The 25,385-nt window shown below is 35.5% G+C and overlaps 1 protein-coding gene across 1 annotated transcript in view; it reads right to left on the bottom strand.

The window, feature by feature from the left end:
• Nucleotides 1–25,385, bottom strand: part of CFAP47 (cilia and flagella associated protein 47) — a 466,299-nt gene that overhangs the window by 100,300 nt on the left and 340,614 nt on the right. The window contains exons 50-51 of the mRNA XM_024240715.2: nucleotides 7,333–7,461; nucleotides 2,243–2,340 (exon numbers count right to left, since the gene is read on the bottom strand). Coding sequence (XP_024096483.2) covers nucleotides 2,243–2,340; nucleotides 7,333–7,461 — 227 coding nt within the window. The remainder of the gene's footprint in view (nucleotides 1–2,242; nucleotides 2,341–7,332; nucleotides 7,462–25,385) is intronic.

Here is a 25,385-nt window from a genome sequence, read left to right as displayed (position 1 = left end):
GAATATGCAGTCAATAATATTAGGAAATAATATACAAGTGAGGACCACAATTTTAGTATACTTCAGAAAGTAGTCGGAAAGCGTCTTCTTCAAAGAATGGACAAAGGTTTCATTTGATGGCATTATTTAAAAGAGATCATACTATCTCTAGTAAATAAATCTTCATGTCTGAAAGTTAAAGAGGGAATAGATTTTTACCTTCGACAATTACGACTAGAAACATGAGAAAACTTAATAATTTGGCAACATCACTAGCCACAATAGACTAAGTTGGTAAACTTAGTTGAAAAAGATGTCCCTTCTCAACAAATCTCAGTTAAATGTGAACATTTAATTAATACAGCAAACCTGCCTATAGTAACAAAGGGAACTATCTAGCAGCTGTCATGTGTTAAGAAGTTTCACTCCTGCATTATAACGTGAAACTACTCAATGAAAAGGGGACTTGATAATTGCGTTTTAATCTAAGTAGACGATGAAAGAATATTATTTAAGTATATTTATGAAATAACTATGCTAACAGTTCATAACAAATAATAAAAGCAATAATGATAGCAATTAGAAATATATATGTGCATAAGACGAGTTACACATATCCCACTGTGGTGCCAAAACAAAAAGAGGTTTAAATTGAAAACTTATAGGAAATCAGTACTAACTGAATTAGGATTACATTATAATATACATGGGGAGGGGCAAGTCCTTGATGAAAAATGAACAAGGGCCATTATTCAAAAGTACATTATTTATTAAAATAATATATTCCTGAAAGGGTATATGCAAATTTAATTTCATAAATGAAAACATATTTGAAATTTCTCATTCAAAGAGATAAGTACTGGTTTTTTGGTTTTGGTTTTGTTTTTTTGTTTGTTTGTTTTTGCTCTTTGCTCAATCTTCTTACATATGCACATAAAGTACCCTGATGGTGTGTATTTCTCAGCCTGTGTGACAGTCTTCACCTTTTAAGGTTGAGAACTACAGAAATCTCAATTTCTATCAGTATTTTCTTGAAGGACTAATAGCTCTTGCAGAAAAAAAAGGCACTTTATACACCATTTAATGAGAAGATGCAACAATTGACCATCTATAATTTATTTTAAAATTGTATTTATTTCTGTTTGTTTTGCATATTTTGTCATCTCTATTCCTATTTTAAGCATATAGTTAATAAGAAAGCCAATTTCTCCTTTTCTGAGGTGCTACATCATGCACTCAATTTTTTCAAAGCCTATTTAAATGTTTTTCTCTACGTCTTGATAAAGGGATACATTTTAATGTATATTTTAAAATAACCTTTAAGGAAGATTTTACACTGCAGTGGTAACCAATTCACAGAAATAAGACATTTTCATTGAGTGAAATGATCCTACCGTCATATTAAATACTTTTCCACTTAGAAGATAATGCTTTTGCAATCTATACTTGAGCACATTTCAAAATTTTAATCATTCATCTTCTATGCCTAAATGGAGATTTACCCAGAAATCAGGTGGGCAAATAATCAATTTGTAAACTTATAGTATTTTAAATCTTTTTTTTTTTACTCTCTATTTATTGGAACCAAAGTTCAAGATTCTAAGTAATCAATTCTATAAAGAAATCTATCCACATATTTAAAAATAAAAATAATATTTATTATTATCAATTTAAATATTTGAGTACTAACAATAAGGAAACTAAATTTAATTAAAACATTGTTAATAGCAATATTGTCCTCATGTTTCATTTAAAATAAGACTCTTAATATTTAACTTTATTAAATAATTTTGGACACAAATTTAGTAACATTTTAGTAATTCACATCAGACAAATCTATTCCGAGTATTAATGGAAAACCCAAATGTATGCCAGTTGCTCCAAATATGTTTCCAAGTGAAAGGTCTGCTGTAGAAACCAGGAAAAAGCAATGCTGAAAAAGTCTAGTAGCACAATCCTGTTTTTATCATCTATGTGTGAACAAACATGTAGGCTAAGGTTAAGTTTGCTCTAGTAACTCTTGAAACAGAATGCTAATCAATGCAGTCACTATAAGATAACATATAACTAAAAGATGTTTTCCAAAAGCATTTAAAGTCCACAGTACTAGATTTAAAAATAAAATTGCTGTAATTGACTAATTTATCTTAATACAATCATCTGATACAGACGTTTTTAGGGATAGTAAATAATTTACTATACAACAAAAGCTCTGAGTGCTCACAAAATGACAAGAGTCTATGAACATGTAATGGGCACTTACCAGAGCAATACATGTCATTTCCATAATCTCTATGGGTGGTCCAGGAGTGCTATGGATCTCAAGATTATACCAGAATCTTAAATTGTTAAAATTACCATCTGAAAAACAAAACACTTTTTAATATAGACTTCAGAATACCCTACTTAACATACACATTTGAGAATCATGAACAGACATCATTTTCAACCTTTTTTTTTAATGGACTTTTTGTCAAGACAGCTGAAGAAAGGGTGAGAAGCTGTTTTTATCACAGTTAGTGAGGAATAAGAGAAGCTCCATCCCTGCATGGCCAAGAGAATGTCCTGTACAAGTTCCTGGCCCTATACCTATGCCAGTAACTCATTAAGTTCTTCCATAAAATGAATTTTGGAATGTTTTACTTTTAAGTTAAGGATTAATGTTTCAAAAAGAAATAACCAATCTTTTTTCTCATTGACAAACTATTCATGTATTTGTACATAGATATATCTAAATAAGTCATTATAATTTACAATGCTACATTTCCAGGACCATAAGAATCTAGTATAAGGAGAAAGTCAGGAAAATGAGATTGCATGTTTCCTGAAAATGTGAAAAAGGATCCTAAGAATTTAGCCCAAGGAAATTCTGAAAGGGACATAGACTAAGTCGTGAGACAATTATTTTTATATCTTGCTTCCCTAATATTTTTAAAAAGCAGGCAATTCTGCCCCTGATGATAACCAAAACCATACTCCCTCACGCTAAAACTGGAATCCTCATCAACCAGGCCCTTTATAAAAAGGTTTTTTACGTCTGTCAAATTCAGTTTTGTTTCGTTTTGTTTTTCCTCTCTGTTCAGCTTCCCATTTTGATATTCTTTTGTTTTCTTGTGTTGAACTAGGTCATGGTTTAAGATTGTCCTCCAATTTCAGTAAATTGTATACATATTCACATCAGTATTGTCATGTTTAAAAGATTTCAAGAACTGTTATGCTAGATTAACTTATTTAGGTAAATTGCTAACCTCTTTGGGCCTCAGTTTCCTCATCTATGAAATAAGAAGCACAAACTAGTGGAATTCTCAGTGTTTCTCTCTACTGAAAAGGTTTTTCATAAGTATATGTTTTGCATTGCATTGTACTGTATTGTATGGCACTGTATGACGGTGAGTAGCATCGTGTTGTGTTGTATTGTATTGCACTGTATGGCATTCGTAGCTTTGTATTGGATTGTATTGCATGACATTGTATTTTACTGCACTGCACTGTTCTGTATCATACTGTATTGTACTATTTTGCATCCTGTTTCAACACTTTAGGTATCTAAAATACTTATAAGATTGGTGGACCTGAGAACAATCCAGATATTTAAAGTAAACAGCTAGTAAGAGGGAGAAAGAGAAAAAAATAGTTACAATTAATAAGACCCAGTTGAATTCTTATTCCAAATAACTATGAGGAGTTCTTGAGGGCAAATTTATTTCCACATTTTGAACTGACTCCTGTACTTGTTTATTTTTCAGACATCAGTTCATTCCCTTAAAAGCAGAAATGTGCAGAAAATAAGGTTACCAAATTTATACTGATGAGAGATTATTAAGGAAGCCTCTGCTCACATTTGCTCCTTCAATTTTATAAAAGCACTTTAAGTGCTTTTATGACATTTAAATGTGACTTCTCCCAAAATAAATCAAAGTTCTTAAAATGAAAAGTGTTTTCCCTTCTAGGTAGCTTATGCATATTTTATCTGGGCCTTTCCAATATTTTAACCCACACTGAACTCACAGAGAAAATAATTCTGGAAATAAACAGTAGCTATGACTGAGGAGATTGCTTCATGACTCTGGGTTAGCGCAAAGATCAGTGGAATGACTCAGAGTTATAAGACCAGGGTTCAAATCCCAATGTGACCACCACTAGTTGGTGACTTTTGGCAAAGAATCTCAAGAGTCTGCCCATTTGTGGAACAGGGACTATATTTGTCATGGTTCTTCAGAGAGATGGAACTAGCAGGATGTGTAAAGAAGAGAGAGAAAGAGACAGATTTTAAGAAATTGGCTCACACAACTGTGGAGGCTTGGTAAATCCAAAATCTGAAGTATATTGGGGTAGGTCAGATTTTATTTTGCTAAGGTTTTCAACTGGATGAAGCTCAACCACATTATGGAGGGTAATCTGCTTTATTCAGAGTCCATGGATTCAAATGTTAATCTCATCCAAAAAACACTTTCTCAGAAACATTAAAAATAAAGTTGACCAAATATCTGGGCCCTGTGGCCTGGCTAAGTTGACACATAAAATTAACCATCACAGGGACAATAACACCTATTATTTATAATTACTGTGACTATCACATGTGGCAGTGTTGTGATCTAGCTGATTTAGTTCCTACAGTGCTAAACATGTACATTGAGTATGAATTTATTGATTAGAGTGGGATTGGTGAATGATTTATTGATGAAAACAACAATGAAATAATGATTGTTTTTTAACTCTGAACCTTAAATTAAAATATTTTTCTAATTATAAAATCAATAGCATTCACTATAGTGATTTTAGAAATTCCTGAATAGTATGAAAATGAAAGTTCTTCATAATTTCATGACTATATGACAGCTACTTAATATATTTGTATAAAATTCCAGGTTCAAAATATCAAGAAAGATATGGATATATAGACATACACACATAAATATACTGGGGTGTATACAATATACATAATTGATACATTCATATGTACATAAAAATATACACATTTATATTATTCAGAAAATATTCACTATTAAAACTTTAGTTTCAATTATTCAATGTAACACAAAAGAAACATTCTTAAATGTCATTTTTTTTATATCTTTGAAGATTCTAACAAATTCCTTAGACTGAATCATTGGATTGAAGGAGATAAAAAATTATTAAAAGTTTAAACATACTATAAATGTTCTCTTAAAAAAGTTTTTATCAATTTAAATTTCTGTTGTAATGCATGAGATTGCATCTTTTGATCTGATTCTCCTTAAAAATGGGTATTACCATTATCTTTCATATTTCCCTATTTGGAAGGTTAAAACATTCTGATTTAGGTGTTGCTTTCATTTCTTTGATGAGAGGAAAGCTAGAAGATTTCTCTAATTGAAAATAAATATACTGTGGAGCGGTCTTTAAAAAAGGATCCATGTTATTATAGGGGAAAAGTTAATTCTGTCTGAGAGTAAGAATATGAAAAGACCTGTCTCAAGAATTAGGGATACCTTTAATGTTGTCAGGTACATTTTTTCCTAGCTTTTACTCTGTCTTTCAACCTGTTAATATGTAGGTTAGTATGTTTATTAGAGATCAGTCTTTTTTAGCCTATTAACATGAAATCATAATATTTTGATTTTCCTTCAAATTCTTCTGAACACTTTAACCCTCAGGAAGATTTTCCTTCATGGTTCTTCTGCCCTAGATATTAATGAGGATTTAACTTTTAACATAACACATCTACAGCAATTATCTATTCCTTTGTCTCACCTGCATGATTTCACTGAAAGAGACCCTAAACCTTTACAACTCATGTTAATATTGTTTTTTTTTCCTAGTTTCAGCTACAAAGATTCAATTGGCAACTGGATATTGCTATGTAAATATCTTGATGTCAGATCAACATCACGAAGTACAAAACTTTGCTAAGTGTTACAATCTCCAAAACTTTTTTCTTTCCTTCTGAATTTCTTTTTTTTTTTCTACTGACCAAAATACAAACGAACTCTTATTATTATTTTTTGTAATCAATGCCCTTTTTCGTTATCTTCTATACGGACAGTCATCCAATGCTAGTCTCTGAAATATTTCTCATCTTTAGTGATATTTCTGTATTTCCATCACCACCACCACCATAAAAGACCTGGTTGTCTTCACTTTAAACTCAATTTGCTGTTGCAGTAGTCTAACTGGCCCAACTTCTCTTCCCAAATCATTTTGAATATTCCTAAATACCACTCTTTGGTCCATGGATTCTGCGATGCTTAATTTCATGTGTCAACTTTGCTGGGCTATACTGCCCAGTTGTATGAACAAACACTAGTCTAGATGTTCCTGTGAAGCTATTTTAGAAATGTGATTAACATTTATGTTAGTATAATTTGAGTAAAGCAAATTATCCTCCATTGAGTAGGCCTCCTCCAATGAGTTGAAGGCCTTAAGTGCAACCACTGATGTTCCTCCAAAAAGAAACAATTATTTCTCAAGACTGTAACATAGAAACACTGCCTGAATTTCCAGCCTGCCTGTCCTATCCTGGGGAATTTGGACTCAAGGCTGCAACATTGACATTGACTTTTTAGCCTGCTGGCTTGCCTTGCAGATTTTAGATTTACCAGCTCCCACAATGGTGTCAATTGCAAATCTTTCTCTCTCTCTCAATACACACAGACACACAAATACAGACACACACACTCCATCATTTCTGTTTCTGTGAAGAATGCTATCTAATACAAATTCATTCAATAAAGATTTCTTCTTTTGTATAACATTTAAAATGTCTCCACAAGTTTGTCCCTGTTGAACCACTTTTCTTTACTAAGGCCTTGCATCCCTGCTACTCACCCATAAAAGAAAAACTCATTCACCCATTTCCAGGAAATCTGCCCTGAGTATTCCAACTCCTCATCACCTTATTTTACTTGGAACTTGTACTAAAAAGACATGATGTTTAACAACATTCAAATAAAGCTTTATAATATAGGGGGAAAAATAGTGTTTAGTTTCTTTGGCATATGAGGAAGATTGCTAGTATCTCTTATATTGAAGTAAGCAACGCATATTACATTATTAAAACAATACACTCATTAACATTTTATAAGAAATTTGCTGTATGCTTTTGTATAGTGACAGAAAAATATGTAAAGCTTTTCAATTATGAAAGAGTGGGCACCCTTCTAGCTGAAGTATTTTGATACTATTGACATTAATAGCAGTGGAACTCCAGAATATATGCTACATATAGTTAATACTGAAATAATGAAATTCTTACAAAAATATGCAATACAAATTTGGATATGTATTATGCGTGTAAACTATCTATTTCATTCAAAAGTGAATGATGATTTGGATTTATGCAAACTAATAGTGAAACTGTCATAATAAACTTACATGTGTCTGCATCATCCAAAATGCTAGATTGTTCTGTTATTGAATCAAGACAGGAGAGGGCTTGATCTTGATCTGTGTCTTCCTCATAATCATCATGTTTCCTCCTTGTAGTAGAAAATGTAATTGTACCTACAACACATAAGTACAAGATGCCCTATTAATCAGGGTTTAGTTTTCTAAAACAAAAGGTAAGCTACAGATATTAAAGTTACTCTAGCTTAAAACATATAAATATAAAGCGAAAATTAATTCTAGATGTCAGTGTTAGAATTAAACCTGATACATATTCAGAACATTTTAAGGAAAAGCTCAAGGAAAGAGTTTAAGGAAATGTTTTCAAAATCTCCATTAAAATGGTAATTTTTCAACAGCTTTTCTGAGATAATTTTAAAAAGTGGAAAATAATATAAACGCATCAACTTTCAGAATACTTATTGCCTTTTCTTATTTTCTTATTTTCTTCCTAAGTCATTTTAATGCTCTATTTATTACCTCATTAAAATAATATTTATTTTATTTTATATAATATCACAATATCCCAAGCATGAAATTTCTTGAAAATATTTAATATATAAAATGTTAAATATTTTGTTATAAAAGTTATTAGTGAGGCCAGGCGCGGTAGCTCATGCCTGTAATCCCAGCACTTTGGGAGGCTGAGGCGGGTGGACTGCTTGAGGTCAGGAGTTCAAGACCAGCCTGGCCAACATGGTGAAACTTGTTTATACTAAAAATACAAAAATTAGCCAGGCGTGGTGGCACACATCTGTAATCCCAGCTACTTGGGAGGCTGAGGCAGGAGAATTACTTACACCCGGGAGGCGGAAGTTGCAGTGAGCCGAGATGGCACCACTGCACTCCATCCTGGGCGAAAGAGCAAAACTGTCTCAAGAAGAAAACAAAACAAAAAAACAAAAGTTATTACTATCAAAAATCATCACTCTCTGGAATTTTTTTATACTAAAATTGACCTATATAAGTTGGTATTAATTTTTAAATTAAAGTTTATATTCTTATGGAAATGATTCAGAAATGGTCCCTGACCTCTAAATACCAGCTTGACATAAACAAATCTTTGCACACAAAACTGTGTGTTTCTAGCCATGCATCAAAATCATAGTTTACAGCAATGCCTATAAATACTGTGTAGTTGAATTATGGTAGTATCCACACTTCATTAATTGTAAAGACAAGTAGAAGTAAAATTAAACATCAATATTTTCTTAGTTTTTACTTGAGAGTAACAAACTCTTCCAGAATTTTTTTTAATAAATTCTATTTTTTTGGAGTGTGGTCTCCTTAGAGAGAGAGCTTGAAGTAAAATCACCTTGAAATAAGATATAATAATGTGTGTATGTAAAACCAACTTGAAATGAAACACATATGGAAAACAATTAGCCAAAAGCACAGAGCAAATACCCAATAAATGACATCTTTATTTATGTTCTTATTACTCCTGGTTAGGAGATGGTCCCAAACAGTAAGATACTGTTGATCACACTGCTCTTGAAGAGGACAGATATCTAAAAGAAAGAAATGCCTAATTTGGAAAAAAAATAATATTTTAACTTGTTTCTGGGGGGAGGTGAGAAATACAGGTATTTCGTGTGTTGACGGGCAATACAGATGTTTCATGTGTTTTATATTTTTACAGACAGTTAGACAGGTGACCAAAAGTCCTGAAAGTTGTAACTTTAGACATGTCCTGTACAATATGACAGCCATTAGTTACATGTGACTACTGAGCAATTAAAACGTTGGTAGTCCTAAATAAGATGTGCTGTGTGAAATATACATTATATTCCACAGACTGGGTAAAACTGAATGTAAAACATACTACTAATAACTGTATGTGAGCTATGTTGTGAAATTATACATTTGGGGTCTGTTCCAAGGTGGCCAAATAGGAACAGCTCCGATCTGCAGCTCCCAGCGTGATCGATGCAGAAGATGGGTGATTTCTGCATTTCCAACTGAAGTACCTGGTTCATCTCACTGGGACTGTTTGGAGAGTGAGTGCAGCCCACGGAGGGTGAGCCTAAGCAGGGCAGGACATTGCCTCACCTAGGAAGCACAAGGGGTTTGGGGATTTGCTTTTCCTAGCCAAGGGAAGCCATGATAGACTGTACCTGGAAAAACGGGAAACTCCTGCCCAAATACTGTGCTTTTCCAACGGTTTTAGCAAATGGCACACCAGGAGATTATATCCCACGACTGGCTTGGTGGGTCCCATGCCCACGGAGCCTTGCTCACTGCTAGTGCAGCAGTCTGAGATCGACCTGCAAGGCAGCAGCCTGGCAGGGGGAGGGGAGTCTGCCATTGCTGAGGCTTGAGTAGGTAAACAAAGAAGCTGGGGTAGCTTGAACTGGGTGGAGCCCACCGCAGCTCAACAAGGCCTGATGCCTCCGTAGACTCCACCTCTGTGGGCAGGGCATAGCTGAACAAAAGGCATTAGAAACTTCTGCAGACTTAAACGTCCCTGTCTGACAGCTCTGAAGAGAGCAGTGGTTCTCCCAGCACGGTGTTTGAGCTCTGAGAACAGACAGACTGCCTCCTCAAGTGGTTCCCTGACCCCTGTGTAGTCTAACTGGGAGACACCTCCCAGTAGGGGCCTACTGACACCTCATACAGGCTGGTGCCCATTTGGGACGAAGATTCCAGAGGAAGAATCAGGCAGCAATATTTGCTGTTCTGCAATACTTGCTGTTCTGCAGCCTCTACTGGTGATACTCAGGCAAACAGGGTCTGGAGTGGACCTCCAGCAAACTCCAACAGACCTGCAGCTGAGGATAGAGACTTGACAAGATGGTAATATTCTATATTTGTGCTATCCAATATGGTAGCCACTAGCCACATATGGCTAATGTAATATTCTTTGGTTTTAATTAACTGAAATTGAAATAGCCACTTGTTTCCAGTATCTTTAATACTGGACAGCACAGAGATTAAACTGAAAACACATTCTACGTAGTAAAGAAAGTATTGTTTCATACAAATTTTGTTTCCGTTTTATTTGTAGCTGTGCATATAATAGAGAATATGTATATGTTTGTGTTTATTGAGTCACAATGTAAAATCAATATTTTTTTAAATTCTAGGTCTTAGACAAAAATGTTTGAAATCCACTTCTTTTTAATGCATTGTCCTCAGGTACATATATGTCCTCACTGTCCAATGCAGTGACAGCAAGCCACAGGAACAGGCCATGAATTCCTCCAGTCACAGATCATGCCTGTTATGGGCTTTGAATACTTGTAAGACGTAACATTTACTATCATCAACAGAACATTTGCTGCTTTTTTTTTCCATTTTAAAAGACAGAGGATAGAGACTTGACAAGACAACGTGACATCTTATATTCACTATCAGCTTCATTTTTCCATTATTGGATCACTTTTATGTTTACATGGAATATAACTGCTATTATGAAACTAAATGTGAATAATTTACTGTACATGTCCATGAAATTAAATAATTTCTTCTATAGTAGCAAAACAAATTAAATCAGAATAAGAATATATTGTAAGAAATTGCATGCAAAGAAGCCACAGGAAGGTTCTCACTGCAGTCCTCTCATTGTCCCACAGTCATGGAACTCTGGGAAGTATTCTTTCTCTGCATTGCTTCCGCTAGAAGATTTCTCCTCCCAACTCCCTCAAAATTCCAGGCTTCTTTGAAAAGCATGACATTAGACTATGCTGCCTGCTATCATCCGTGGGTAGTCATGTACTAGACTCAAGATCACCATCCTATATTTAATTTAATAATTTTGCACATGGTGTATTGTTGTTCCTTCTCAATTACTTCTGGACATTAATCTAGTTGTTCAACTCTCACATAAATCTGAGAACCAATTCCTTCTAATGGGTGTGTAGATATGTATGTGTATATTTGTATATTTTTATGTTTATTTACACACACATACTAATATTATTCTAGGCTTAGTTCTAAAATCTGGATGGAATGTGCAACATAAATTACCAAAAATGACTCAAAACATACCTGACACTGACCTAAGCAAATCTGTAAATAACAGAAGATTGTCATGCTACTTAAAATTTTAGAAAGCATTAAAGGTAGAGAGTAAAAGTTGTTTAATATTTAAAGCTAAAATAACACTTATACTAAAATTTAATAAACACATTATATGGAAATATAGATTCAAATTACTTATACTCCCCTCCAAAAATAAAAAAAGATACTTTTCTTTCAAACTGGCAATTCTTAACACCTTTGGTAACATTCACCTTAGATAAAAATGTTGAGTGACAGCCCTGATCTCAAACACTGGTAGTGAGAGTGAAAACGGGTATTTTTTTGGGGAGTTATTTTGCAAAATCCACAAACTTGAAAGTTCATATCCCCTTTGACATATCAATTTTGTTATTTATCCTATAAATAACTTGTATATTAAATGTTATCCCTACAAGTAAACTAGCACAGTCAGTGAAGAGTTATATACAAAGATGCTGTTGAAATATTATTCATAAATGCAAAACAACAGGGACTTGATTTCAATCGGTATGCATGACTAGTGACATGAATTAAGATTATATATATACATATATAAATATGTTTTTATGCTATGAATTTTACCAAAATAAAAATGATTATAAGAGAATATTATGAATAATTATACACCAAAAAAATGGATTACTTTAGATTAAATGGAAAATTTCTTAGAAACACATAATCTACTACAACTGTCTCTTGAAGAAATAGAAGATCTGCATAGATACAAAACTGTGAGGATATTGAATCAGTAATAAAAAACCTTCCAACAAAGTAAAGCCCAAGACCAGATGTCTTCCCTGCTGAATTCTACCAAACATTTAAAGAGGAATTAACATCAATCTTTCTCAAACACCTCCAAACATCTGAAGAGGAGGAAATACTTACTAACTCATTCTAGAAGGCTAGCATTGTCCTGATACGAAAACCAGACAAAGAAACTACAAGAAAAGAAAACTAAAGTCCAGTATCTCTTGTGAACATTCATGCAGAAATCCTCAACAAAACACTGGCATACTGAATTCAGCAACATAGTAAAAGGATTATACACTATGATCAAATGAAATTAATTTCCAGAATGAATGAATGGTCATTCAACATACAAAAATCAATCAATTTAATATACCACAGTAATAGAATGTAGGAACACACACACACACACACACACACACACACACACACACACACGACGATCTCACTTAATGCATAGGAAACTTTTGACAAAATTCAGGTCAGTTGTGGTGGTTCATGCCCGTAGTCCCAGCACTTTGGGAGGCTGAGGTGGGTGGATAGCTTAAGCCCAGGAGTTCAAGACCAGCCTGAGCAACATGGCAAAATCCCGTTCCTACAAAAAATACAAAAATCAGCCTGGTGTGGTGGCACCCACCTGTAGTCCCAGCTACTCAGTAGAATCACTTGAGCCTGGGAGGTGAAGGTTGCAGTGAGCCAGGATGGTGCCACTGCACTCCAGCCTAAGGACAAAGTGAGACCCCGTCTCAAAAAAAGAAAAGAAAAAAGAAAGCACTTGACAGAATTCAACACCCTTTTATGATTAAAAAGAAACATTCAATAAACTAGGAATAGATGGAAACATCCAAAACACAATAATGGCAATGTAGGATAAACTCACACGTAATATCATATGTAAGGTATAAGACAGAAAGCTCTTCCTCTAAGATCAGAAACAAGACAAGGATGCCTGTATTTTTTCCACTTCTATCCAATATAGTACTGGGTGTTCTAGGCAAAGGAGTTATGAAAAAAAGTAATAGAGGCATCCAAATTAGAAAGAAAAAATATTTTTTTCTTTTTATATGACATGCTATATACAGAAAACCTTAAGGATTCCACATAAAAACTTGTTAAAGCATTCAGCAAATGTTCATGAACAAAATCAACATGCAAAATCAGTTACATTTTTATACACTAGCAATGAACAATTTGAGTAGGAAATTAAGAAAACAATTCAGTCAGATAAAGCCAATATTTAGATAAACCTACATATGTTACACAATATGCTTGGCTTAAATAATAAGGAAATCTAATCAGTATTTCAAATACTATCAAGTATAGATGCCCCTCAATTTGCAAAGAGGCTTATATCCCGGTAAAATGATCATAAGTTGAAAATATCATAAGTTGACAATGCACTTTAAACTTACCATATTTTATAAATATACAATGGGTTTATACAGCCATAACCCCAATCATAAGTCAAGGAGTGTCCTAAATGTGTATTGCTTTTGCACCATCATAAAGTTGAAAAATCATAAGTAGAAACATTATAACTCCAGGACCATCTGTACTCTCACAAATTAAAAGTACATATTTTCCATTCTCACTCATTTCAGTCCATTATAGACTCAGCATATTTTTCTTTCCCCTAACTCACTCATTAAAAGTTTATTATGTTTTATTATCCCTTAACAAATAGAAATTGGGCATTCATTTGTAAAATAATTTAAAAGCCCTATATGAGTATTACAAGGCTGTATATTATAGAACAGAATAAGTAAGAAATAGTTAACTATCACAAAAAAATAAAAATTGGTGAAGAGAACTACAGAAGCAATTATGTGTTTACTCAGTAGTTCATGTTTTAATTGAAGGAACATTTTTAAACAATATATCTTAGAAGTATGCCATTAATTTGCCCAGATATTTTTATAGTGAAAAACCTTTTTCTTGACAATGTCAATTTAATTTTGTTTCTAAACATTTTTTCTCTTCATTTTACATATATTTTTTATTGTTAATTAGCTACTGTGGAAGAGACAGTCAAATTCTTGTCACACATTATAATGAATAACATTATACTTAGCAACCTGATTGTCAGCAGTAAATCTTCAAATGAAATGCAGCAAATAATGATTATAAGAATAATATGTTTTCCAAAACATAACTTTTTTTCACAACATATGTACATGCTATTTTTTTGGCGTATATTCCACGCTTCAGGGTAAGGTCAATTGTTCCAACAGGAAACAAAAATAAATATAAAACTTGGTTTGTTGGTGCTTGAGTTTGTCAAAGTAATAGGAAAATTATTAGACTGCTTTGGTAAAACTATAAATATGACAGTAATATACTAGTATCTAAAAGCAACTCCCCACATTAAGATAACAGCATCATTGAATTAATGGAGATTTTCAGTTTGTCTCAATAGACTATGAAGGGAAAAAAATCTAATAGGAATAGCAATTAAACCCATTATGTTTTTAATAGCACAAGTTTTAATTTTGAAAAATAGACTTGTTTCTTTGCTAAACATTAAGTGGTTGATTTTTCAAAATCATTTTTTTCACAGTCAGTAAAACATTTTCTAGTATACAAGTCTTTTTTAATCAAGTTTTTTCCAAGTATATATTATCATATAAAAGCCTCAAGTTTAAAGGCTGAAAAACATAATTTTATATTAATGGGTTTTCCTTTGAAAATAATTTTTAAAATATTTATTGAATGCTTACTGTGTGCTAGGCATATGCTAAATGCTTCCTGTTCATCATCTTAGCTAACTCTTGCAAGAAACATAGGAGTTAATTACTCATTGGGCCCATTTTAAAGCTGAAGAACCTGGGCTTAGGGGAGGCTGTCTAACTTTGCCTAGATCACACAGTTAGTAAGTGGCAAAGGCATATATATTTTCCTGGCATATAATATGAGAAATTATAAATTAAATTGTGCTTGAATATCACAAAATATACTACAGAATAAATAGAATTTTGATTGGAAAAATATAAAAATCACTCACATACGAGGGAACTTCAAAAAGTTTATGGAAAAATTGAATTAAAAGATAAGAATAAAAATTACATAAATTTTATTTCTCAACATAAGCTATATCAAGTTCAAGACACTTTTGTAAGTGTTGGTATCAGCCATTTAGTTCATCCCTAAGAAAACTGAGGGTCCCGGAAATTTAACCGTGTTAAAGCAGTCTTTATTACATTATTAACTTAACAAAAATACTGCCCTTTAAAGATTTTTTTAAGGTAAGGAAAAAAAGGCAGAAGTCAGAAAGAATCAAATCCAGACTGTAAGATTGATGCCTAATGATTTCCCATTGAAAGTCTCACAAAAGTGCCCTTGTCTGATGAGAGGAATGAGCAGGAGCATTGTCATGGTGCAGAAGAACCATCTGGATAAGCTTACCTGGGCATTTGTTTTGCTGAAGCTCTGGATAACTTACTCAAAATACTCTCTTAATAAGCAAATGTTATTGTTCTTTGGCCTTGCAGAAAGTCAACAAGCTAAATGCCCTGAGCATCCTAAAAAACTGTTGCCATGACCTTTGCTCTCATATTTTGCTTAACTGGCCCACTTCCACCTCTTGCTTTAATTTACTTTGTATTCAAGATTTTGCTGGTAAAGCCATGTTTCACCTGTTACAATTATTTGAAGAAATGCTTCAGAATCTTGATCTCATTTGTTTAAAATTTCCATTGAAAGCTCTGCTTTTATTTGCAGCTGATCTGGGTGTGACAGTTTTGGCACCCATCAAGCACAAAGTTTGCTCAACTTTAACTTTTCAGTCACAATTCTATAAGCTAAACAAATTAAGATGTCTATAGTGTTGGCTATTGTTTTTGCCAGTAACTGTAGGTCCTATTGAATTAGGACTCAAACAGGATGAATTTTTCCTCTCAAATTGATGTGCCTGCCACTGTGAACTTCATTTTCAACATAATCTTGTACATTCTTAAAATGAGTTACCCATTTGTAAACTGCTGATTTATTTGGGGTATTGTTCCTGTAAACTTTCTGTAAAGCATCAATGATTTCACCATTTTTTCCACTAAAGCTTCACCGTAAATTTGGTGTTTGCTCTTATTTCAATATTAGCAGAATTCATATTGCTTTCATTGGGTCTCTTTCAAATGATGTCTCATCCTACTTAGAATCTCAAACTAGGTACTGTTTAGATATGTTATGTTAAGTTGGCATGAGTTTATTTTGGTGTAAAAAGTATTTTGAAACCCATGAATAGATTTTTTTATAATATGCTTTTCATAAATGTTTTCAAGTACACTTGTCCTTACATAACATTTAATTTGACCTAAAGAGATACAGCTCAGATACTGCACATTAATCACCTAAACTCTCATCCCTCAGAAAACTGCCAAAAGCCAGTTTCCATAGTAATGGGTAAATCTGGCAAAGCATTTTCTGTCTTTGCAATTGGTCCCCTCACACCCACCTTGCATCATCCTTTGACTCCATGCTTCATTACCTCCAACTGCTAAGGAGACTTACTATAAGGAAAATCTCTGTATGACTGGAATTTCATCAATTTGTGAACCATGGAAGCAAATTAGTTCAGTCAAGAAGTTTTGGTATAAGTATCTGCTCTGTGAACATTGTATTACATATGATCAAATAAATTTGAATAAAGTTTTGTTTCTCTAATATCATACTACCCTATAAAATCTATAAAATCATTGAAGCAAGACTATAATGGCCTAAAAAATCTTCCACTAATTTTTCTCTTCCTTCTGTCCCTTTCTTTTTTCCACCCTTCATTTTAAGCTTACTTTTAACCCACTTTCTTTTGTTTTATTGCCCCTTCATTAGGGGACCAAAACAGCAAGGTGTGAAAAACAAAATTACACGGCTGATGAAAAACAGAGGCTGGGGCAAAATGTTAAAGCAGTGATGGTTCAGATAGCTATTAAAACCACGTGGTTCTTTCTGATTCATGTAAGAAAAAAGTAATTCATTACATTTCATCAAAATAAAAAACTCCTGCTCTTCAATAGACATCATGAAGAAAAAAAGGCAAGCTGCAGACTGGGGAAAAGTTTATAAAAACATGTATCTGATAAAGGGTTTCTGTCCAGAATATGTACATAAGTATATATATTCAGTATATCATATATACACTATATATAAAAACATGTATCTGATAAAGGATTTGTGTCCAGAATATGTATATAATATATAATTATATATATTCACTATATTATATATATACTATATATAATATATACATACTAGATACAAATCCTTTATCAAATACATGTTTAGGGTATCTGATATATATATATATATATATATATATATATATATATACAAATTTTAAAACTCTCAAAATTCAATAATAAAAAAAACCCAATGGGGGAGCAATAGGTAAAGGATTTTAAAAGGCATTTTAGTAAACAAGATACATGGATGACAAATAAAGACATGTAAAGATGCTCAATGTCATTATTCATTATGGAAATGAAAATTTGAACCACACTGTAATCTCAGTATCTACAAATTTAAATGGTTAAAATTAGAATGAGTAACCCTATTAAGTATGGTCAAGAATGTGGAGGAACTGGATTTTTCATACACTGTTGGGAGAAATGGGAAAAGAAACACTCTATTTGGGAAACTATCTGGCAGTTTCTTTTTAAATAGTATAAACTCAATTAACATATGATCTAAACATTGCATTCATAAGTTATTTCCCTCAGAGGTGTAAAAGCATATGTCCATACAAAGACTTATACATGAATGTTCATAGCAGCTATATTTTTAATTGCCAAAAAATATGGAATAAAACAAATGTTTATCAACAGGTAAATGGATATACAAATTATTGTGGTATATCCTCCATTAAATACTACTCAGCATTAAAAGGAATAAACTATTGATTTAGGCACCATGTAGACTGATCTTAGAATCATTATTTTGCACAAAATAAAACAGCATAAAACTGTGCACACTGTATGATTTCATTTATATACAATGTTTGAAATGCATATAAACTGATTGAAAACAGGTAATTGGTTGCCTAAGGCAAAGGTAGTCTAGCATATGAGGGGGAGGGGAAAAGGGATTAAAAATGGGCACAAAAAAACTTTTTGGAGTGACAGTTGTGCTTATTATCTCAATGGCTTCATAGGCATATACATGTGTTAAAATTTCTCAAAATCTATACATTCAGTATCCACAATTTATGGTATCTCAATTATACAGGAATAAAGCTTTAAAAAACACACTGCATGTTTCAGAAATTATACCCATCCCTTCCAGCAAGCACTGCTCAGCAGTATGATAGGAATTGAGAAATGTCACCCCAAATTAGAAGTATTCTACAAACAAAGTGCAGAAGTGTAGACAACAGTCACTTATATGGATCTTTCCAACACTAAGCAATGTCATGTGCAAGAAAATTAATGCAGAATAATGACTGAAGGCACCATATTTACACATCCAGAAGAACTTTAATCTATCTGTCTATCACCTGTGTTTGTTTGTATCTATCTATCTAAAATGTCTGTTAGTTGACCTCTCCTCTTAGGTCCTTAAAATCAAGTATGTCTCATTGGTATCAAATTGAATTGTCTGAACATTTGTTTAGATTCACTACACTTAGGAGGGTGGCTTTCTAAGTCTCTGTGTAAAGTTTTCATTTATTTTTTTTTCACTATAGTGTAACCTTTTTCTATGAGTTATTTTTACATTAGCTATAAAAGGAATTTTAGTATTAAAAGTATCTTCCGGTCCTTATCCATGCAATAACAACAGGGAGATCACTTTTCACAAAAGTGTAAAGACTGGCCAGAATCAAAGGTTTATCAGTATTTGCAAACCTTTTTGAAATGCTGACATATTTTAAAAGATTTAAGAGCCAATTCTTCTAAAGGTTCAGAATTTCTGAAAAATTATCTAACTGAATTAGTAAATTCAATAGGTTATGCTTAAATCCTGACATTTAGAAAATTATCATTGAAGGGTATTTTAAACTTGAAAAGTTTCTAATTGAAAAAATATATAATGAAATACTTTACAATAAGCCCTTGTATCTGTGATTCTTATGTAACTGCTATATCTGAGATTCTTATGTCTTACATGAGAAGAACCAACAACCTGCCAAATCACATTTTCATTTGACTGTAAATAACTTTCCACAACATAAACAAATTCTTCTGATTGAGCAAGCAGGACAGACAGACAGACAGACACACATATACACACAAAGAAAGAGAGAAGTTTAATTTTTAAATAAAAATGCTAAACATAGCTTAGTAGCTCAAAATTCAAAGAAAAAGACTTTCTCTAGAATATAATGGGTGGATTCATCAGCCACTAGAAACTTCTCCCTAAAGTAACCCAAATTTATATTCAATAGAGCATCTATAGCCTTCACTTCCAGTAAGAACTATTTATCTAATATATAATCAAAAATTACAAGTGAGTGTTGGACCTCGTGGCAAACAATTAAGTTGCAGGAATGTCTTTCCTTCAGCATGACAGAGTATAGGCAGTTTCAAATTTACTTTTCTTCAAGCAGGTAAATCTTCCTTGTTCTCATATTTTATTGTACTCTTATTATCGCAATACTAAGTAACTTTTAAAATATATTGGGAGCAACTTTATTTTTGAAAATGCATTGCTTCTTCTATTCATTGTTGACTGGACACCTGCAGCTGTATGCCAGAAACTGGCCTGGAGGCCAAGGCCAGGCTAGCGATCAGAGGACAGATCATCTTATGTAAAGGCAGAAAATGCCATATGTGACATCACTTGCAGATCTATTTACACAAATGAATTCATTTCTAGACAATCATGTGAGTACAACTTGGGGATAGAATTAATACTCATCTTGATTTTGGTATGAAGAGTCAGAAAGAAAAGGTCTAGTACTCACAAACCCTCTAGGGTAATGGCATCATGAAACATCAGAGCATAGGCTACCTGGGAAAGCTAAAATTGTAAAAGAAAAGAAAAATGTCCAAAGGATCATGAGAGCACCCAATAATACCAAATGTACGATCTCCACAATGCCTCAAGGTCTTGCTTTTAAAAATCACTCCTGTCACCTAAAAGAATATGAACCACTTTGTCGGGCGCGGTGGCTCACGCCTGTAATCCCAGCACTTTGGGAGGCCAAGGTGGGCAGATCACGAGGTCAGGAGATCAAAACCATCCTGGCTAACACGGTGAAACCCCATCTCTACTAAAAATACAAAAAATTAGCTGAGTGTGGTGGCGGGTGCCTGTAGTCCCAGCTACTCGGGAGGCTGAGGCAGGAGAATGGCGTGAACCCGGGAGGCGGAGCTTGCAGTGAGCCGAGATCATGCCACTGCACTCCAACCTGGGCAACAGAGCAAGACTCTGTCTCAAAAAAAAGAAAAAAAAAAAAGAACATGAACCACTTTATAGCAAACAATAATTATTTTCAAAGACCAATGACACCTGATTGGTTTTGCGTCTACAAGTATGGCAGTCAATATTGCTGATGGCAAAAAACCAAAAAAATCCAAATTCAGTTTCAACCAAGATATTCATAGCACTCTACCTAGTTTTTTTCACTGAAATAAGCTAGGATAGAGAGGGGACAAAAGAAGTTCCAAATCCCCCATATGCCCATATCATATTTGGAAGTTGTCAAGGGAGGTATATATAATCATCTGGCATTTTGGGCTTTTGCAAATCAAATTAAGAAGGGAACAGTGAGGAGAAAGAAAAACACAGAAAAAAGCAAAATTTACATTAGATAACATCTCAACTGTTCCTGTGGTACTATGGTCAATAAGTTTCCTTCAATGTCAAAGACTTGGACAAGATGGCTAACTAGACACGGCCAGGAAGAACTTCTCTCACCAAGACAGATCAGAATATTGAGGAATATGGCATGCGTCAAGCAGACTGACTGAAAGAATGCACTGAGAGAGGTTGAAGAGAGGGCCCAGATGTTGGGACTGAAGGAGGAGGAAGCTGGAAACCATGCATGGGATTGCTGAGTGCCAGGATGCGTTCCAGGCCCTGAACAGCTCCTGAGGAAAGGGGTGGGTCTGACATATGTAAGCTGCTAGACCTGGAGAGAGAAGGGCTGTCTTTTCCATAGGACCAGGGCGAATCTGATCTGCATGCCCCACTGACCTCCCAGCCCCTCCCAGAGTTCCTGCCAGGCCATGCCTACATGCAGTGCAGCCTCAGCTACCCCACCAAAAGGTTTTTTGCCAGCATCTACCATCACAGCACTTTAACCATATCCTCCTGTCACCCCACTGGAGCACTTTTGCTGACATCCTCCCACCAGAAGGCATTTGCCTGCAACCTCACCACTGTCCCTATGGGTCACAATCAGCTGCGGCACCACCACTGTCGCACCGAAGTACTTTCTGCCCATGGCATCCCCTGCCAGAAGGGTTCCCACCCACAGTGCCCCTGCCAGAGCACCTCCTACAAATAGTGCCCATGCTGTGCCCACTGGAGCACTTCCAGCCCATGGCCCCCCACCTCCCCAAGTACTTCCTTCTGGTGTCGCCCTTGGGCTGGAGTGCATCCCACCTGTGGCACCCCTGCCACTCCTGTCACAGTGTGTCCCACCAGTGGTGCCACCATCAACCCAGCCCGAGTGCATGCCACCCCTGGCACCCCTGCTGGAGAGCCTGTCACCTGTGGTGCCCCCAAGTCCCTCACCAGAGCACTTCTCACCCATAGTGCTGTCACCACCCCCACTGGAGCATTTACACCCACCGTGCCCCCACCATTCCCTATGGAGTGCTGTTGCCAATAATCTGGCAGTGCCTCAGCTCCTCCATCCCAGCTGGGGCTTAACCTCAAGGGAACAGTGGACAAAGCCATGGACCCAGTACCAGCCACTCATGGATAGAGCACATAGCCCAGCAATGTGGAATTGAGCACTGGCCCTCTGAAAGCATCCAGAAACTAAGTCATTCAACTATACACAACTTGCACCACAGTCACACCTTCAAGGGCAATAATGACCATAAAAATATAAAGCCTATCCAAATGACAGCAATTTCAAATGATAAAGGGACATCAGCCCTCACAGATGGAAAGAACCAGCACAGAACTCTGGAAACTCTAAAAGTCACAGCATCTTTTTACCTCCAAAAAAAATCACACTATCTTCCCAGAAATGGTTCTTAATCAGATTGAAATGGCTGAAATGTCAGACATAGAATTCAAAATCTGGATGGCAAGAAAGCACATTAAGATATAAGAGACACAGAAAGGCCTTCAATAAAATTTATCATCACTTCACATTCAAAACCCTCAACAAATTACTCACCGAAGGAACAAACCTCAAAATAATAAGAACCATGTACAACAAATCTATAGCCAGTATCATACTGAATGGGCAAAAGCTGGAAATATCCACCTTGAGAACTGAACAAGACAAAGACGTCCACTCACACTACTCCTCTTCAACATAATACTGGAAGTCCTAGCCAGAGCAATCAAACAAGATAAAGAAATAAAGGGCATTCAAATCAGAAGAGAGGATGTCAAACAATCTCTTTACAGACAATGTGATTCTATACTCAGAAAACTTACAGACACCACCAGAAGGCTTCCAGAACTGATAAATGACTTCAGTAAATTTTCAGGATACAAAATCAATGCACAAAAAATCAATAGCATTTCTACACATGGAAAATGTCCTAATTCAGGGCCAAATCAAGAACACAGTCCTTTTTATAATAGGCACAAAAAGGATAAACTACCTAGAAATACAGCTTACCAAGGAGGTGAAAAATGACTACAGTGAGAATTACAAAACACTGGGCGGGCGGATCATGAGGTCAGGAGATCGAGACCATCCCCGCTAACACAGTGAAACCCCGTCTCTACTAAAAATACAAAAAAATTAGCCGGGCGTGGTGGCGGACGCCTGTAGTCCCAGCTACTCTGGAGGCTGAGGCAGGAGAATGGCGTGAACCCGGGAGGCGGAGCTTGCAGTGAGCCGAGATCACGCTACTGCACTCCAGCCTGGGGTGACAGAGTGAGACTCCGTCTCAAAGAAAAAAGAAACAAATCACAAGACACCACAAATGAAAAAACATTCCATGCTCATGCATAGGAAGAAGTCTTATTAAAATGGCCAAATGTCCCAAACAAATGTACAGTTTCAATGTTATTTCTGTGAAACTATTAACAACATTTTTCACAAAATTAGAAATAAAAATTATTTTAAAATTCATATGGAGCCAAAAAAGTGCCCAAATAGTCAAAGCAATCCTAAGTAAAAAGATGAAAGTCAAAGGTGGGAGAGATGGAGCAAGATGGCAGAATAGAAGGCTCCACTGATTATCTCCCCTGCAACAACAGCATTTTAACACTTACCTGCACAGAAAAAATACCTTCATAAGAACCAAAAATCAAGTGTGCCCTCATAGTACCTGGCTTTATATTTGTGTCACTGAAAGAGGCACTGAAGAAATAGAAAAAAATAGTCTTGAGTCTCCAATGTCACCCCTCACCCACCCCACAGCAATGGTGGCAGTGAGCAGGGAGCATCTCTGGGTGCTGGAGGAGGAGAAGCACAGCAATTGTGGGGCATTTAACTCAGTGCTTGTGCTTTCCTATTAGAGCAGAAAGGAAAACCAGACCAAAATCAGCTGATGCCCACCCACAGAGGGAGCATTTAAAACAGCCCTCGCCAGAGGGGAATTGTCAATCCCAGTGGTCTGAACTTGAGTTCCTACCAACCTTGCAACCAAGGGCTAAACTGTGTTGGGTCTATAAATAAACTGGAAAGGCAGTATAGTCTATAAAGACTGCAATCATTAAGCAAACCCTAGATCTAGCCCAGAGACAATGGACTTGGGGGTGTACATGACCTACTGAGACACCAGCTGGGTGAGGGAGAGCTGGCATCACCGAAGTCCTAACCCCAGGCTGCAAGGCTCGTAGCTCCAGAAGAGACCCCTTCCTTCCCCTTGAGGAAAGGAGAGGGAAGAATGGGGAGTACTTTGTCTTGCATTTTGGATAGTAACTCAGCCACAGCAGGATAAGCATCAGTCAATATTTTGAGGACCCCATTCTAGGCCCTAGCTTGCAGACGACATTTCTAGACACACACTTGGTCAGAAGGGAACCAGATACATTGGAGGGAAGGACACAGTCCTGGCAGCATTCATCACGTGCTAACTGAAGAGTCCTCGGGCTCTGAATAATCAGCAGTAATACCCAGGTGCTACATCAAGGGCCTTGGGTGAGCCTCTGAGACTTGCTGGCTTCAGGTGAGACTCAGCACATCACCACTTGTGGTGGCTATAGGGTGGCTGCTTGAGAAAAGCAGAGCGAAAAGTAAAAGGGACATCATCGTGCACCTTAGGTACCAGCATGGCCACAGGGGCTCTTGGTGTCCTTGATTTCAGGACTTGTCTATTGGATGACGTCTCTGGACCTGCCCTGGGCAAGAGGAGAGTCCAGTGCCCTGAAGAGTGAGTCCCAGGTCAGGCAGCATTCACCACAAGCTGACTTGAGAGCCCTTGGGCCTTAAAGGAACATTGGCCGTCATTTGGCAGTATTCCTCATGGCCTGCAGCTACAGGTGGGGCTCCTCTGCCTTTGGAAAGATAGTTATTGGCCTTAAAGGGAAGGTAAGCAAATAACTATGGGTAGAAAGTTTATTCCAAGGGATAAAAATGGAGAACTTCCCAAATCTAGAGAAAGATATGACTATCCACATTCAAGAATGTTATAGAAACCAAGCAGTTTTAACTCAAAGAAGACTATCTCAAGGCATTTAATAATCAAACTCCCAAAGGTCAAGGATAAAGGAAGGATCCTAAAACCAGCAGGAGAAAAGAAACAAATAACATACAATGGAGCTCCCATGTGTCTGACAGCAGACATTTCAGTGGAAATTTTATAGGCCAGAAGACAATGGCAAATTAAAAATATTCTGCACATTAAAAGAAACTGTCAACAAACTGAAGTGACAACCCACAGATTGGGAGAACACATTTGCAAAGTACACATCAGACAAGGGATTAATGGCCAGAATATATAAGGAGCTCAAACAACTCTATAAAAAACTAATAATCTGATAAAAATGGGAGAAATATTTGAATAAATATATCTCAAAAGAAGACATACAAATGGCAAACAGGCATGTAAAAAGGTTCTCAACATTATTGATCATCAGAGAAATGCAAATCAAAACTATAATGAGATATCATCTCACCCCAGGCAACATGGCTTATATCCAAAAGGCAGGCAATAACAAATGCTGGCAAGGATGTGGAGAAAGGGGAACCCTCATATACTGTTGTTGGGAATATAAATTAGTAC

The sequence above is a fragment of the Pongo abelii genome, chromosome X, assembly GCF_028885655.2.
Source record: "Pongo abelii isolate AG06213 chromosome X, NHGRI_mPonAbe1-v2.0_pri, whole genome shotgun sequence".
In the NCBI taxonomy this organism is placed as follows: Eukaryota; Metazoa; Chordata; class Mammalia; order Primates; family Hominidae; genus Pongo; species Pongo abelii.
This window is presented reverse-complemented; position numbering and strand designations above follow the sequence as displayed.